Consider the following 14,955-nt stretch of genomic DNA (forward strand, 5'->3'; position numbering starts at 1 on the left):
CTAGGAACAGAAATAAGAAAAGGCTGAGGGACACTTTAGAAATAAATGTAAAGTGAGAATCAAATATTTCTGATGTCCTAGAATTTCCCAGGCAAATTAAGAAAAAGTATAAAGTAATAAGCAACAATGTATAATGTATTCCCCCCTCCCATGTTTATTTTCTTGTATTAGGCTTACTTGCTAATATGCTGATAAATGTTAAGTCCCGGCCAGTTATACAGCATAATTCAGTTTGTGACACAGAAGTCAGATGAGCCTTCATTAAATTCCTACCCAATGGTTCGGCTGTAGTCACCCTCCTCTGCCAGCTCTCCCAGTGGCCCCTCCAGACCCATACATTCACCACCTTCAGGGACCCTGAAAATCACCGACTTGTATGGACTGCCTCCGAATTCCAGCTGAGTTTGGCCAACAGTGACCACCAGCTGGATTCTGGAGTGATGGAGAATGAAGTTGGGGTGACCAGTCTCCCAGCTCTGTCACTGCAGGGATATCACAGGCGAGCTGTGTCCCTCCCCAAAGGCCGGCTTCCTGGGTTCCCAAGTGAAGGGGGTGGCTGGCTGCCCGCTCCCCTGGCTTCTGAGGGTACAAAACCCTCCACCTTTGGAACCTTAGCTAAAGTTTTCTAAAATTATTCTAATTTGAGTGTGTTATGTATTTCCTGCTACAATCTGACTGGTATATCTCCCCAGTTTCACTCCTTTAACTGAACATTAACGAAATGCATGCAAGAAAAAATATCCTTTTCAGAGTCATAGTCTAGGAATTGATTATTTGGGAAAATTTTGCAGCAATTTAAAAGTTGCCTTTATGCCATGAAGAATTTTAGAATTACATATTCTATCTTTAAGCCTGAGTTGTTTCTAAACAGCATGCAATGTTTAGCCTTGAAGGTTAAAAAAAAAATGACATTTCCTTTTAAAATTATGTATATTTAATCCTAACAATATCCTTATTTTTTTATTACGATCCTTCCATTGGCATTTTGACATATCAGTGCCATCTGCTGGAAAGTTAATACTATTAGGTCTCCCAAATCTCAAAACATAATGTCTTCTGGGGGGCTATAGGGGATAAATGGACTCTTTATTTAAGGGGGAAAAAAAAGCCTTGTTTTTAAATACACAGCTGCTTAATTTCTACATCATTATCAATATAAACCCCAATTAATTACAAAGCACTAAGATAAAGTCTAGAACAGAATTTTTTTAAAAACCACGAAACATTTCTTTTCTCTATTGATACATCTCTTGGTTTCTAAAAGATTCTCCTGTTGCTCTGTTCTATGTTTGTATGAAGCTCAACAAGTCTCAGCATTTGCCGGTTCTTTTCCCGAGATCTATAATATTGATATGTATGTAAGAGATGTGAAATATATGATTAGATATAATATACTGCATATATTTAAATAAAATATATACATATTTCTCAGTATATGACAAAGCTTCAGCTGTGAAATGAGTAAAGCAGGCATATGTAGGATTCCATCTTTCTATATAGTCCTTTCGCCATCTCTAATGAGCTACTAAAACAGACATTTATAAAACAACATGACACAACTATTAAATTTTCTTATAAAAATTGCAACAGATATTCTAAATGATAATATAGAAACATAAAAGATTGCTTAACTGATTTTAATAACATGACATAAAACCCCTATACTTGATATAATCGTTATGCAAAATACATAGATGAATACTGTCTTCTTTTAAAAATATAAAATAAATAAGCAAGACATGTGAAAATAGGCAAGTTTCCATTAAATAAATGAAATTTTTTTAAAAAAAGAAAGTTTTGCTTTCCATATCATTTGAAGAAGGGAAATTATCATTTAAACAATATTCAAGTTTATTAAACAAATTTTAAAAAGTATTATAAAATGTTTAACTTTCGTCAGCTTCAAGGTTTATGTTGCTCCCAAATTTTGCATATAACTGAACTTTCAAATCTGCTAACACCCGCTGAATTGATTCCACTCTGGATTCTAAGGCGTCAATTTCTTCTTGCAAATTTTTCTGGAAAAAAAAGTGTTTAAATTAATTCTATTCAGCTGGATGATTGCTGAGTATCTGTGGCTGAAAAAATATTTGGGAAAACTTTTAGGTCAAGAACTTTCTAAACTTGGACAGGCAGCTAAATCCTACTGATAATTAGATCTAAACCAAAAGCCTGAATGTGGCCATTTTTAATTCGTGGTCTGTATTTGCTTATAACATAAATCAAGCTTGTTTGCTCAGTTTTTGCTGATTTATAAAAAAAAATGTAGATCAAAGAAAAATCATTTCTAAATTATCATATCCTAATAAAGAAAGAACCATACATAAATACTTCTGGCATTTCTGGTAAACAGTTTATCACAGATATGGCTTCTGACACAGCCTCTTCCAAACTCCCACAAAAATAACTATGAAACTAGAGGAAATGATAAAAATTCATACTACCATGGATAATGAAGAATAACAACTTATAGTCAAAATCTGGCAGAACTTTTTACTAATTACATGGCCTTTCCATCTTGATTACACTCTCTGTGCATGCAGGGACCAGGCATGTTTTGTCGTCCTGTATCCCTAGTACATGGTATTATGGAACCTGATACACAGTAAGCACTTAATGCTCTGGAATAATGAATGAATGAATGAATGAATGAATAGCAAAGTAAAGGTTCAATATGGGCGGAGGGAGGTTGGGGAAGGGGAGAGTGTCCATAGTAGTGACAAAAACTTATCTTGAAATACTTCCAAGAAGGGTATTTTAGGACGGTTAAAAAAAAAAGAAAAAACTCGAATTACAAATTTTTACTATGAAAGAAAAGATTTAAACATAAGACATACAATGCTTCTGCATGGAAAGAGCCAGGAACAAGTGTTAGTTTTTTCCAAGGTTTAATAATGTGGGTTTAATTCATGAACTGTTTTGCTTTCTATGAATTTAAAGAGGGGAGACTAACATGTTAAGTACTATTCAAGCTATTGAAGCAAACACTGAAAGAATTAGAAAACATGTAACTGCCATCGGCTCTCATACAGGATGCGACTGTCCCTCTCGTACACAGAGGGAGGCTTTATGCCTCAAACATCATCAGTGAATCCATACTCTGACCCAGTCATCACACTTCTCTGATGATTTGCTTAAAAGAATTTCCTACATGTGGACAAAGATTTGGGTATAAAAATGCTCACTGCAGAATGACTGTAGGACAATATCAGAAACGAGTGACATTAGTGAGCTGATAAGTGTCCACCGACACGACAGGAAACGGTCATTAAAAACGATGTTTTTAAAGTATGTGTGCCTGGCCCAGGGGAGGTGCCCAGTGAGTCCCTGCTGGATAAATGAACACTAATGGAACGAGGAGATACTCCTCCTAGGATGTAGCTGACTAAAACTACACAAAGAAAGAGAAGGAGAGAGAACACAAAAGAAATTCATGAAAATGTGCGTTATGGATGATGATCCTGGGTAGTGGGATTACGAGTGGTTTTCCTCGTCTCCTTTATCATATTCTGCGTCTCCCAAATACTTTTCATTTAGAGCCCACGTGCTGGAGTCACGAGCTCATTCCCTCTGCCACTGTGAGGAGGTCCCGTAACCTCTCTAAGCCTCTCTTCTTCAAGTCTGATTGGGATTGACGGTCCCTAGCTCACGGAGTCACTGTTAGGATGAAAGAAAACCACGCTTGCAAAGCACTCAGACCACATGTGGGACATTGTGAGAACCCATTAAATATCAGCTAGCTTCCATTATTTCCCTACACCTGCAGTCACGTGTTCTTTCTGACGACACGAATCCCAATTTAAGAGTTAGACTTCAACACCCGGGCAAGACATCCATGTACCTTTGCTTCTTCTAACATGTCTTGTGTTTCTTCTTGAGAATGGCTAATGAAAACATCACCGATCTGGTAAGGGATCATTAAACAGTCGTCATCTGCAAGCATGATGTCTTCACAAGCATCTTCTAAATTCTGGAGTTGTTTCTGTCAACGCACAAGGAAACGGCAATGAAAAATGGACTCAATTATGGAATTCCACGATAAAGGCTAAAGGCCAGTTTTAATCTGGGGACACTCACTCAGCAGGACCTGTTCACAAACGTATTAGGTTGGTGCAAAAGAACTTGCGGTTTTTGCAGTGATTTTTAACCTTTTAAACCGCAATTACTTTTGCACCAACCTTGTATTATCACACTAACGTTCAGACTTTCTTACATTTTTAGATGGCATTTCATAGGGAAGCATTTACGAGCTAACTAACACGCGTCCTCTGGATATTTCCAGATTGCTACAAGCACCCTGGGGTACACAGCAGGTATCCGAGGCCACTCAAAGTATCTCCTACTTTAAGTTTCTCACATTGTGAATTCTGCCTTCCTGTAGGGGAATTAAAACAAAAACAAACCTACACTTCTCAGCCGTGCTTGATGACAGGATGCAAGCAAATAATAACTTAAATTCCACCCATCAAAACGCACTTGACTGGACTTCAGCTCAGGACAGGTGCATGAGCCTCTGGAGGCTGGGCACAGGCATCTGATTTATAGGGCTGGCAGAGGTGCCAGGGGTGGCAAAGGCAGCAGGAGCAGCGGCCCAGAGTTCCTGCGTCTGAAGGGGCAGCTCCCTCTCTGGGACCAGTGGCAACAACAGCAGTTCCATCGCCTGCCAAGTTCTCTGACATGTGGTCCTGCGACCTGGCTCCTGGGAAGAGCCTAGGGTCACACCCCTCAATAAGCCCTAAGTTATTTCATGTCTCTTGAACAATGTCTTTCTTCCTAAACTCACTAGAGTGGATGATGTCATCTGCAACAGAGTCCAAGGAGACATCGTCATAAAGTACTGAATTCAGTTTTAAAACGCTACAGTATAAAGAACTTTTATTTTTCTTAAGATACCTATGTTTAATACCTTTTTTACATCTATTTCCTCCTTCAGCTCTGTGATTCTACTTGTATTCCGTGCAAATTTGTTTATCTTTTGTTGATCTTCGAAAGTAACGTTGACATCTTCTGCAGCCTGAAAAAAAGGTAAATACCAGACACTTATTTCCCGATTTATAAAACAGGGGTGAGAACACTGGGTTATCATTTAAAGCAGGAAAGATATATATACATATGGTTTTAACAAGACCTGCTTTAGGCTCTTTTGCCAAGAACAGTAATGGCTCACGATAACCACACACCCTCCCCTACCACCTGGTCTCCCGTGACCAGTGACGTATGTACACATGGATTGCTCCAGAGTCTTTCCCGAGCGATTTGGAGCTCCGTGCTCAGAATATAAAGGCAGACACCTAGACTTTAGCCCTCCCCGTCCCAAGCTTTCGTCATCTAAGTTTTGCATGCACCAGGCCCATCATCAAAGCCCCAGAGGACACCTTGAAAAAGAAGACCCTTTCCACCATGATATACATAGCTTTGAATGTTCACCCTTGTGTGTCATGTTTATGAATGTGGAAGTGGGGAAACAGTGAACTACACTACAGAAACCAAAGGAAATATGTGCAGATATCCTAGCATTTGAGTCATTTTGCTACGTGAGAATTACCAATTCCCTAAGAAAATAGGGAACAGAATTTTAGGGTTCCCGCTTGCCTGCAGAGTTTAAATGCAGAACCCCTGAAAGCCTGAATCCATATTTATAGATGCATTTGTCATTGTGAAGCTTTAATGGGGCAATCCACATGCTCTCACCCAGCACCGGGCTTGCCAGACACACGACTGAGGCTTAATGCAAGGCTTCTGAATTTGAATCTCAATCACATGATCAGACTGACCTGTACACGGTTTCTGAAAAGTTGTCCCCAAGCTACACCGTTTGGCCCCCGCTTTCTATCTTTCCCAAGCAGGCGTTTCCTCTCGTAGCCCCAGCAAACGGCAGCCCCCACATGCGCGGCCCCTGGAGTTCATTTCCTTAACAGCGGTTTTTCTCACTGGTGTTATGGGCTCAGGTTAGTGGGGGAGGCGAATACGCACTGACTACACTGCGTGCCACCCAGTGGAGCGCTGTTTATGGCAGAAAAGGAAGAAGTCCACACCTTCGTGACTAGCAGCAATGGCTTCCCTTTCAACCTCACGGAGGTAGGACATCCCTGCATTGCTGGAAGCTTCATTCTGGCAGGGAGGGGGTAATTCTTCACTGGGGGCAGGGGGACACTGAGAGGTCCATTTACCCCGGAAACTGTATGTACAATGGCATGCGTTGTATGTGCATCCTCCTGGAAGGGGCCTCATAGTTTTCATCAAGATTCTTAAAGGGATCCACACCCCCAAAGGTCAGGAACTCCTCTTTAAGAGAAGCCACATGTAGTTACCACAGCTCACCCAGCCCTAAGAATCCATGGGGGAAGGAGTTAGTTGGTAGTATATGAGGCAGCACAGAGTGATGGGAATAGTAAGTGATGCAAATCCAAGCGAGCAGGGACCATGGCCAAATACTCAGTTCTTTGGAGCCACCTCAGGTTTGTCATCTGTAAAATGGGGGAGCTATTCTTACCTATTCCTGCAGGGCTAGTAAAATGAGCCCCTGGAATAGGGCCTGGAAATGGAGTCACCTCTCAATAAATGATAGCTAAGTGCTTTATTTCCTGAATAACGTTTACCAGAAAATTCTGCTAGGCCTAAGCGAAACATAACTGCTCAAGATTCAAGGTGAAAATCAAAATTCCCTGGACCTCAACTATCCCCTTTTCTTGAGAATCAGTACCTTATGGGATTACGGGAGGAAACTGAACCACACTCTGTCATGTCCACACTGAGTTTGGGTACCATCAGCAGAATCTCAACTGACAACTGGGTCTCTCATTGTTCTAACAACCTGGGAGAAGGAAATTCTGGCCAATTTCAATCTGTTTTTAGTTTTGTTTTTCAAAGGTATCTCCCAAGTCTCTATGATATAAAATTTTGCTTTGTACTTTTATTCACCTTTCAGGCATATATTCATTTAATAATTATTTAATGTTTCCTGTGTGTCAGGCACTGTGAAAACAGAGCTGTAGTCCTACCCTCATGTATACTGGCAAGTTTAAATTCTGGTGGAGGAGATGGGCAAAAAACAAGGGTGTTTTTATTAGATGGGGATATACATGACGATGAAAGTAGAATAGAGGTTGAAAGTGTTGGGGGGCTGGGGAGTGAAGGGGGCTTCTTTAGATAGGAAGGTCAAAGATGGCTTCTCTGAGGGACCCTGGGCAGAAATCTGACAACAGACCCCTCGTGGCCAACAACCAGTTCTTAGAAAGCAGAACCTTGGAGATAAGAGCACTGAATCATGTCCTCTAAACATTCTCACCAGAAAAGTCATGACCCGCTGGGAAGTAATGCGCTACAAATGTAAAGTACTCCAAATTGCAAACAATTTGTATTCAATTAGAAGGGCTATTGCTGTGATATTTCACACTCACTCAGTGGCACGCCCATGTTTTCTCCTAGAGGGGGCAGAAGGGGAAAGTGTACACGTAGTTGACGGATCAGAAATGGTTTATAGCACTGGGGACGTCTACAACATGCTGCCATCTATCGTGCCAGGCTTACTAAGATGAAGAAGAAAAGCCTTCAGCTTTCAGCCACCACCTACCCCTCTAGGTTCTACCATCATGGTTCAATCTTTCCCCTCTTCCCCCCAATTCTCTGCCATTCTGGCCTTCCTTTTACTAAATGCACTCAAGGTCTCGGCAGGAGAAATTCCCTCTCTAGAATACCTGCCCCCTTTCCAACTTTTTCTTCCCCTCCTTATGTAATCTGATAGATCACACCTTCTCTGATCACTAAACAGACCTTATTCCACCTTCATTTCACAAGTACCTTTCTTTCGTAGTTCTTATCGGAGCTGGACATTTTACAGTTTTCTGTATGACTATTCCATTAATGCCTGCCTCTCCCCCAGGGCATACGTCCTACTATGCTAGGAGGATAAGGGAATAAGAACGTCCTTACTGCTGATCATTTTTATCTCCGTCACGTAAAACTGAGACTGTGCCATACGACACACTCAAAAAGCTTGAGGAATGACTGAAAGGAAAAAATGTTGGTAATTCAGCAATTTTGCAAAGTCCAGGGTTCAAATCATTTTTTATCATTTCCTCAACTCCTTTACTTCATCTCTCTGCACTTTAGTTTCCACATCTGTCAAATGGGGCCAAACCACAACTACTATCTTCCATGGCATTAAAGGCCGTACCTAACAACACAAGGCCCAATTTAAATACAAAATAGAGGTGAAGTGAATCTCACAAAGTGTCATACTTGTCTGAATCACCGTGGCCCTGGACCCCACACTGGTACGCTGTAATAATTTAATGAATGACAGACCAACAGAGAGAGCAGCTCATCCTGGTTTGCCTGGGGCTTTCCCAGTTTGAGCGCTCCTTCAGTCTCACAGACAGGGATGGTTGGTCACCCTACACCAGGCGCAGGTGGCACAGGTGGTGCAGGTGGCTCAGACTATGCAGTGCTGCAGAGGAGAGCAAAGAAAGCAAGTTCAAGTGGCCCTTGAAGTGGAATGAGAGCAAACCTGCACAAAACCTCGAAGCAAATCCCTTCAGCCAGGGGACTCTCTTCAGACACCATGGAGTCAAAACACAGGCTCTGGAGACCCAACGCCTGTGTTTACTTAAATCCTAGCTTTGTCTCTGCTCCGGCTTGCATCAGATGTAAAATAAAGATAAAAACAGTAACTCCTTAAAAGGGCTGTAAGATTAAACGATATAACGTGTGCAACACTCTTAGAACCGTGCCTAGCACACAGGAAAGCCTTGATAATGAGCAGATGTTATTATTTCCTAGCCCTCTCCACATTTTCTTTTTCTTCTATCTAGATATCTTTAAGCATCTGGGTCGACTTATTGGATTAGAAACCCTAACCAGGCGTTTAGCTTGCTTAGCAGGATAAAAGGTGTGCTTGCGGAGGGAACACCTGAGTTTGAATTCTAGCTCTGATTCTTATTAGCTGAGTCACTTTCAGGCCACTAACTGCTCTGTGTCTAAGTTTCTCCATCTGTCAAGTGGGGAGAAACCCATATCCTCGCTAAGTTGCTGGGAGGATCAGAGATAACCAACGCACGGCTTCTGGACCCTGACCCGTCGTCTCCCCTGTGGCCTGGAGGACGCAGGGACATCAAGTGTGGATGTGGGAGACTCGGGGCTGGGCACTGGGCTCTGCGGCCACATAATTCAAGGATGGAGGGTTCTGCTCTGCTCCTTACAGCGGCGTAACCTTGGGAAGGTGACTCCACCTCTCCGGGCCTCAGCTTCCTGAGCTGCAGAGGACGGTACCAATACTGCCTAACCTTGTGGACCTGTGAGGGTTAAATATGGTAACTCAGGTAAAGCGCCCAGCGTTACGGTCAGATGCAGGCAATGGCACCTTCGCTTCCCACGCTGCAATGACAAGGCCTGGGCCGCGGGACCCTGAGACTCTCCAGGGCCATCCTCAGCCCCGCAGAGGCAGCCCGGAGCCCTCCGAGGGTCGCAGTCCGTGCTCCCAGCCTTGGTGGGCCAGGGGCCTAAGACACCGCCCAGGGCGCCGGGCGTGGACAGGCCTCACTGCGGGGCCGTCCTCAGGGCCGGGGACCGGGCCCCCGGGCCCCACGCCAGGCTTCAGAGATGAGCACCCCAGCACCCCTCTCCCGGCCCCTCCGCGGCCGGTCGCCCCCCGCAGCCCGAGCATCCCGCACCGCGAGCGCTCCACTCACCGCCTTCTTCATGGTGGCCGCCATCTTGGGACTGGACGACCGCGCGAGGCGGGGAGGGCGCAGCGGCGCGCTTCTCCCCCCTCCCCTCGCTCACTCCCTGTTGGCCCAGAACTCCCGTAAAATACAACACCGTCCCCACATTCCCTCGTGTTGGATCTTCGACGAAGGAGCTCTAACGTCTAGGACTCATGGAGGAAATGCAACCTGGAAGGATTTGGTACATGCCAATTAAAGGGACAGGCAACTCCCCGTGGGTCGACACAAACTGGGGGGTGTGGCGAACGGCTGCGGATCCACCAGCTGACAGCAGGGGGCGCCCAGAGCGGCGGGGCAGGGCCTGGGTTGGAGCCGAGCCGGGGGGCGGGGCCGGGCCTTGAGGAGATGAAAGGGAAATCTTTTCCATCAATCCCACAAAGGAATGTGGAGAAATCTACCTACCTAAAAAAGTGCTAAGAACTAATGACCTTGGCAATAGGATGTGCAGTTAATATGCCCTGATAATTCAGATGGTATTAAGGGGGAAGTACTCCTACTTATTTATTCAACGACATTATTGAACGATTACGGTCTGCTCTGACATTTGTGCCTCCCAATTCTTTTTTTTTTTAACCAGCAAAAGAAAGAAGGCCGGGGTACAAATGGAAACAACTGGAGACTGCTGATCAGGAGGAAAATCACCAGGAACCACTTGAAAGTACTATCCCCGCTGAAGGGATGGGAATGGGGATGGGGGATGAGCACATTCCCTTTCATCAGGTTGAAAACCAGCCACCTACTGACTGGATCCAAGCCATGTTTTTGGTTTTGTTTGTTTTGTTTTTGTTTTTTGTTTTGTTTTGACCGACACAGTATTTTTCTTTACTTGAACAAACATATGAAAATTAGGAGATTTCACTCCTCAATATCCGATTTTTTGTTTTGCTTGTGCTTGTAAAATCAGAATCCTGGTGACTTTGAGCCTACATTTTTGCACAACAGCAGCTGTTGTTGCTGATTAGTCATGGCCCATTTAGCTAACAGACCCTCTCCAGGGCCCGGCAGATGCCCACCTGCCTCATGGTGTGCTTACCTGTCAGGTGTCCAGGTGTATGAACTTGTCACCCCAGGCTTCTGTTCTAAGGCATTGAAATGAGGGGGTTCACGGTGCAATTGTTTGAAATCTGTACCATGCTAGATGCTATTGCGAAAAGAAGGATGAATTAGATGTATCGCCCCCAATCATCGCACCTGAAGCTGCAGCCCTGGGACAACTGCTGAGGGGTCCCCAGGAGGCTCATGTCTGGCTGGAGTAGCCAGTGAAAACTCTGGATTGCTGGCATGTTAATTCGATCAAGAAGGGCATTGGGACTACAGTACAAATAGAATAGGCAAAATTCCCTGTCCTCGTGCCGCTTACAGTCTAGTGATGACAGATCATAGTCAAAACACAGAAGTAAATTCTTCAGTATTAGAAGGTGGGTATTATCAATATGTATTATTAATAGCCATAACAAGAACACATACAGTAATAATAAAAGACTGTAACTACCAGCATGAAAACTCTATGAAAAAGATACAACTCTATGAGTAAAATGCTATGTTGACTGGAAAATGGAGGGAAACAAAAACCCTATTTGAACTGACATGTAAGCTACAAAATTGTCCAGACATGTCCCAGCTTAATTTAGAGTCTGTCACAAAGCACTAATGAGCTCACCGCATTATTTCATAGCAGTGTGTGCATGAGTTCCCTCCAAAACCTGCAGCATCTGCACCAGACTCCCGGTTCTAAGCCTTGAAAGGAAAGTCTTTTTTGTTTTTTAAATTAAATTTATGGGGGTGACGATGGTTAGTAAAATTACATAGGTTTCAAGAGTACATTTCTATAATACATCACCTATATATCACATTGTGTGCTCACCACCCAGAGTCCGTTCTCCTGAATGGGAAATCTTGATATGATTACCCTTCCACTTTGGCCATGAGGAATCAGGGACACGGAGGGGCCCACCCCATCACTGCGTGGTCATTTGCTCAGTGCCTGCAGGGGGCGCCCAAGGACCGCGGTAGTGTTCCACAGACCCCAGCCTTTCAAGTCCACCTGGATATTTTGCTAAAATATCAACAGAACAATTATTTTCTTAACTTAAAAACAAATCTATTTTAAAACATAGAGTAAGTATATTTTCAAGGGACATTTAAAATCTCTGGTTTAAAAGGAAAACCAGTTTCACTTGCTACAGAAGCAGATTTTAAGGGGTTGAAATAGATCTCCACTCCCTCCCAGAGGAAACTGTTTCAGCTGAGATTTGTTCAAAAGGTGCAAAGTAACAGGCCGTGGAGTGGGGAGCAGGGCCAGGTACTGCCCCTTGCGGTCCCCCTTACATGTGCCTGGCTCTAGATGCCTGTGTGCTTGACCCTAGTCCCGGCCCCAGAGGGAGGGAATAAAGTGGAGGGAACCTTTAATATCAAATAAAGGTAGGCGATCATGGTGTACTTAAAGAAATGGAAGAAAGGGGATGAAAAGGAAAGAGAAGAAGGGCAAGAGATAAAGCTGTGGAGAAGATAATCCTCCTCCGCTGCCTCCCACCGTGGGGGAGGGGGGAGGGGAGGAGTGGAGAGCGGATTCCAAGGCCTGCAGGGGCCAGGTAGGAAATATAAATGAGTGATGGACGTTATAAATGAGGGAGGGACTGTGCGCCATCCGACTGACCGTATCCAGTTTGTGCAGCTCACCTCCAGCAGCTCCTCACCTCCAGCCAATTGTTGCCATGAGGGAATGGGGACCCAGTGCCACTAGAAAGTCCCCTTTTTTCCTAGAAGCCAGTAACCGGGCTTTTTTCTTTTTTCTTTTTTTTTTTAATGTGAAGTCTTGTGATGTTGAAACCACTGAAATTTATTTTAAAATAAATTCTAAATCTACTGTGTATACCAACTAGATGGCGCGCTCAGGGCATCCACCCATCTGTGATCTGTGGTAAACCTCTCCAGGTGCACAACTTCTGGAATGTTCTGATGACCAAGTTTTTCACTCCTAAATGAAATGGGGGGGGCGGGGGATCCCCTACGTTTTCTGAAGTAAAACTATGCAAATCAGGGGCTCTCTAATGCAAATCAGGGACTCTTACTGAAAAATTTCCTCTCTAGGCTGTTTGATTACTCTCCCATATTCACCTCCTTCCTGCTCTAGTTCCATGATCACCAGAATTGCTTCTGTGTCCCTTCATGACTCAAGATTTAATCTGTCCTTTAAAGAAAGCCTTCCTGGTTATTGTTAACCTCTTTCATCTTTAAAGTCTGCACTTATTACACAGTTGGTATTTTTCTAAGCTACCATTGCACAAGCCTTCTCTCTCGTAGTTCTTTTCAATCTTATTGTGCTGGGTAATAGAAAATAGTGTCAGTTTGTATTTGGCTCAACAGTTTTGTAGATGGTTTTATCGTGGCCCTAATTTGAAATTCTTCGTTGTTTTCCCATGCACTGCTCAAAGGTATCATTTAGATTCCTGGCCGAGGTGTAGCCTCCCTCTCTGACCTTATTTCACTCCATCCCTCCCCTCTCGCTGTGCTCTAGCCCCTTGGGCCTCCACTCTGTGAATGTTGCCAGCGCCCTTCTGCCTCAGGGCCTTTGCACTTGAGCAGCTTGCTGTCCTTGGTGCCCCTTTCTCCTGTTTGTTCACCTGGCTAACTTCTATTCCTGACACTCAGCCATCAAGAAAGCTTTCCTTAAACACACCCACCACCCAGAAAAAGCAGCACCCCCCTTTCAACACCCTTAAAGCCCTCCACAGCACGTTTCCTTTTCCCACCAAGGGAAATACACCTGTTTCATCATCTTTGTAATCACAGCACTAACATGGAGGTAGATGCTTCACAAATATTAGCTAATGAATAAATAAATGCATGAATGAGTGACTATGTATTTAGGGATGAATGCAGTAATATATAATACAATATAGCTGTGGGTGAATTAATTAATTCAATAACAATGTGCAAGAGTCCATAGCGCATTTCCATTCACTCCCCCCCCCCCCCCCCATCGAGTACTACTACTGTGCCTCTCACAAAAATTCTGATCTTGTGGACTCATTGGCAGAGCAGCCCTTCCTTTCTTCACCAGGTGGCGCTGTGACTCCAGAATCTGACATTTTACTGTCCTTGGGAACTGTCCACGTTCTTTTCTACGCTCTGCAAAGCAAGATGGCACAAAATCAAGGAAACCTCTCTGGCTTTGGGCCAAAATATCATCATCTTCTGCTTGTTTGAATTATTGCCTTAATTTTTACCTGGCAAAAGGCAAAGCATTTTCCAGAGCCCTCAAATGTACACGTTGATTTTAGGCCTTTATAAAATAGACCATTAACCTGTTTACTGCAAGGTACGTGCTTATAGCAATTTCAATACTGAGAATGAGTCAGAACTTGTTATATGGAGCAATCGCAGCATATCTTCGAATTCAAATATAAATTTCCTAGTGTGATTCATTCAACAAGGATTTCCTCAGAACTTCGTATGTACCTAGCAGTGAGCCAGGCAGCCTCTTTCCCACAGATGCCTCTGCTCATAAAAGGACCTGTTGGCAGTGAAGTGGGTATCTTATATATTTGTGATCCCCTAATGTCTATTGAATACTTTTCTCTACATTTGGGGACACTTCCAGGTCATGAGTGTTGCCATTCCTTTCTAGAAGTCAGAACTCAATTCCCTGGCATCCTTTAAGCTAGGATGCAGGCCACAGGATCTAGGCCCAGCCAATCAGATTCACCAGTAAGAGTCCTGGTCTGAGAGAGCAAGAATGGGAGGTGCCAGGTGCCAGGGGGAATCCATTCCCGTGATGTGGGCAGCCTGGCAGACAAAGCTTGAGTCCCTGAAACAGCAAGAAAATCAGTGCTAGTCGGAGGCCCTGGCCTTGGGGACTCAGGCCCAGAGGTGCTGAGATCATAGCAGCAAGCAGGCCTGCAAGGTCATTTCAATGGCATTCCTAATTGTTTGTCTCCTCTGTGGATTGCTCAGCCCTCACAAAGGGTTTGTGCACATTCCGTCCCCCTTTCCTTGAACCTAGCTACAGGCAACTACATTGCTTGACACAACGAGCCCAGAAGAGATGTCATTTGTAGAGAAATGTTATTCCTTTGTCATCGTAAATCCAGCCAAGATGATCAGGAAGGGATGGAAAGACAAAATGCTGCTGAACATAGCTGCAGAGGTGAAATTCTGTCTGAAGCAAAAAAAATCCTCCTTGCTACGTTGGCATGGTACACACCAATTACGACTATGGACGCTAAGC

At 43.9% G+C, this 14,955-nt stretch overlaps 1 protein-coding gene across 1 annotated transcript; it reads right to left on the bottom strand.

The window, feature by feature from the left end:
* Positions 1-1,621: 1,621 nt before the first annotated feature.
* PFDN4 (prefoldin subunit 4) lies at positions 1,622-9,858 on the bottom strand. Its single transcript, XM_019726055.2, has 4 exons — positions 9,690-9,858; positions 4,907-5,014; positions 3,842-3,982; positions 1,622-2,018 (listed from the first exon to the last, which is right to left on the bottom strand). The coding sequence occupies exons 1-4, from the start codon at positions 9,711-9,713 to the stop codon at positions 1,887-1,889; spliced, it is 405 nt and encodes a 134-aa protein (XP_019581614.1). The 5' UTR covers positions 9,714-9,858; the 3' UTR covers positions 1,622-1,886.
* Positions 9,859-14,955: the final 5,097 nt, after the last annotated feature.

This window comes from Rhinolophus sinicus, linkage group LG13 (genome assembly GCF_036562045.2).
Source record: "Rhinolophus sinicus isolate RSC01 linkage group LG13, ASM3656204v1, whole genome shotgun sequence".
Classification (NCBI taxonomy): Eukaryota; Metazoa; Chordata; class Mammalia; order Chiroptera; family Rhinolophidae; genus Rhinolophus; species Rhinolophus sinicus.

Excerpts from the sequence above, each read along its gene's own strand:
- PFDN4 (XM_019726055.2), bottom strand. The coding sequence starts at position 9,713 with ATGGCGGCCACCATGAAGAAGGCG. Across the intron at positions 3,983-4,906 it reads AGGAAATAGATGTAAAAAAG|AAACAACTCCAGAATTTAGA; the intron begins GTATTAAACATA and ends GTGCGTTGACAG. Across the intron at positions 2,019-3,841 it reads ACATGTTAGAAGAAGCAAAG|AAAAATTTGCAAGAAGAAAT; the intron begins GTACATGGATGT and ends TTTTTTTTCCAG.